This window comes from Echiichthys vipera (genome assembly GCF_963691815.1).
Source record: "Echiichthys vipera genome assembly, chromosome: 22".
Lineage (NCBI taxonomy): Eukaryota > Metazoa > Chordata > Actinopteri > Perciformes > Trachinidae > Echiichthys > Echiichthys vipera.
In genome coordinates this window covers 4,955,824-4,958,205 of record NC_139847.1, presented here as the reverse complement: position 1 = coordinate 4,958,205, position 2,382 = coordinate 4,955,824, and the positions used below count along the sequence as shown (strand labels likewise).

At 56.3% G+C, this 2,382-nt stretch overlaps 1 protein-coding gene across 1 annotated transcript; it reads left to right on the top strand.

The window, feature by feature from the left end:
• Positions 1-1,109: 1,109 nt before the first annotated feature.
• gpr185b (G protein-coupled receptor 185 b) lies at positions 1,110-2,180 on the top strand (the record flags this gene model as incomplete). Its single annotated transcript, XM_083936968.1, has 1 exon — positions 1,110-2,180. The coding sequence occupies one exon, from the start codon at positions 1,110-1,112 to the stop codon at positions 2,178-2,180; it is 1,071 nt and encodes a 356-aa protein (XP_083793094.1).
• Positions 2,181-2,382: the final 202 nt, after the last annotated feature.

The following is a 2,382-nucleotide window of genomic DNA, read 5'->3' as shown; positions in this document are numbered from 1 at the left end:
CGCGCATACACGCCACCGCCGGTGAATAGGACAGCAGCTTCCACGCGCCGCCGTGCCCCAGGACGTCATGCACCATTTTTAGAGATGCTCTAAAAATAGAAATTTGTTGATGATGGTTTGGACTCGGAGGAAATTGATCTTCCTCAGTCTTCGGGCTCTTTTAGGTAAGAGTGAGTGTGTGTGTGTGTGTGTGTGTGTGTGTGTGTGTGTGTGTGTGTGTGTGTGTGTGTCACGGTGCTTTGGAGCCAAAATGGAAGGAATATTCTCACTGTCCTTTTCTCTGTGCGCATGTTCACACCTGCTGTTGTGCTGCTGCTAATTACCTGTCAGCGTGGCGCACGGGAGCTGCTAGTGACGTGTGCGTGGGGTCAAGAGCATTGTTGTTTTCATGAATGAATGAATGGATGGATGACTGGTGACTGGGCGGATGGAAGGATGGATGGAGGGATGGATGGAGGGATGGAGGGATGGATGGATGATGGATGTCTATTTTGCCCCTGTATTCAAAAGGGGGACGGTTGTTAACACCTTCCTTTTCCTTCTCCTCCCCGCGTCCCTCCTTTGTTTGGTCCTCCACTCGTCTCCCGTCCTGTTTCGTCTTCCCTCTTTCATCTCCAAACTTGTCCTCCCCTCCCTCTCGTGCGTTCATTTGCTTTTCTTTAAACCTTTGGCTCCTTCGCCCCCACACACGTCGCTTCACGTATCTTCATTTTGTCTCGGACTCATGGTCGTTGCCCTTCTCTGAACTTTTACCCTCCTCTCTTTGCACTCGACCCCTGACCCTCTGGTATTTCTTCATCTTCTCCTCCCCCTCTCTTGTCCCTCCCCCCCCCCCCCCCGACTCCCTCTGGCTCTTTCCTTTGTGCATATTTCATCACACCCCTTGTCTGAACGTTTATTCTGTTCTTTTACACATTATCGACTGAAACTTCCCGCTCCCCCCTTCCCCTCCTCGCTGCTCTCTTCCACCTCCATTTTCCTCTCCTGTCCTCTTTCTTTTCTCCTTTTTCTATCCTTTCATTTCTTATCCTCTCTCACATTTCTTCCCTTCACTTCCTTCATTTTCTCCCTCCCCTCCTTCCCCCCCTTTCTCTCTCGTTTCTCCAGCTATGATTCTCTCCCTGGCCGCAGTAGCAGCCATGAGTGGCGGCAGCGGCAGCAGCCTCAACTCCTCCTCTCCCCTCGACCCCTTCGACTCTTCCACGTCCTGGAGCCTCGCCGAGGACCCGTCCAACTCCTCCTCTGAACCCGTCCTGAGAACTCTGACCCCCGACCTCCAGCCGGCGACCACCGCCGTCGCTGTCCAGGAAGTCAACCCTTGGGATATCGCTCTTTGCGTGACCGGGACGCTCATCTCCTGCGAGAACGCTCTAGTGATCGCCGTGCTGTTCTACACGCCGACGCTCCGCGCTCCCATGTTCATCCTGATCGGATCGCTGGCGGTGGCGGATCTTCTGGCCGGCCTGGGCCTCATCTTGAACTTTGTCTTCACCTATTTGGTCGACAGCTCGGTGGAGTTTGTGACGCTGCTGTCGGTCGCCGTGCTCATCTCGGCCTTCTCGGCGTCTGTCCTCAACATCCTTGCCATCACGGTGGACCGCTACCTGTCGCTGTACAACGCCCTGACCTACCACACCGAACGGACAGTCACCTTCACCTACGTAATGGTGATCTTCATCTGGGTGTTGTGCCTCACGCTCGGCATGCTGCCCGCGCTCGGTTGGAACTGTCTGCGGGACGAGTCCGCTTGCAGCATCTGCTGGCCCGTCACCAAAATCAACGCCGTGGCGCTCGCCGTCACCTTCCTGCTCGTCTTCGCCCTGATGATGCAGCTCTACCTGCAGATCTGCAAGATCGCCTTCCGCCACGCACAGCAGATCGCCGTGCAGCACCAGTTCGTGGCCATCTCCACCACCAAAGGTGTCTCCACGCTGTCGGCCATCCTGTGTGCCTTCGGGGCGTGCTGGCTGCCGTTCGCCATGTACTCCATCGTGGCCGACTCCAGCTACCCCGTAATATACACCTACGCCACGGTCCTCCCGGCCACCTGCTGCTCTGTGTTCAACCCCATCATCTATGCGTTCCGAAACCCAGACATCCAGAAGTCGCTGTGGATGGCCTGTTGCGGGTGCGTCCCGTCCAACCTCTCCCTCAGACCCAGGACCTCCAGCGACGTGTAGCAGGGAAGGTCGGTTTCTGTCTGGCATGACGCTGAGTCAGGGTTGTAGGAGGGAGAGGGTTCGAAACAGGGAGCGAGAGACGAGGAAAGGTCGAAGGTTATAGACCGAGGAAAGAGACTTCCTCCGCTCTTCATATCCGGGCTGGAAGGCTGATAGCGAACCCACGGCTGGCCGCAGCGAAAGAGGCACTGGAACAGACGGG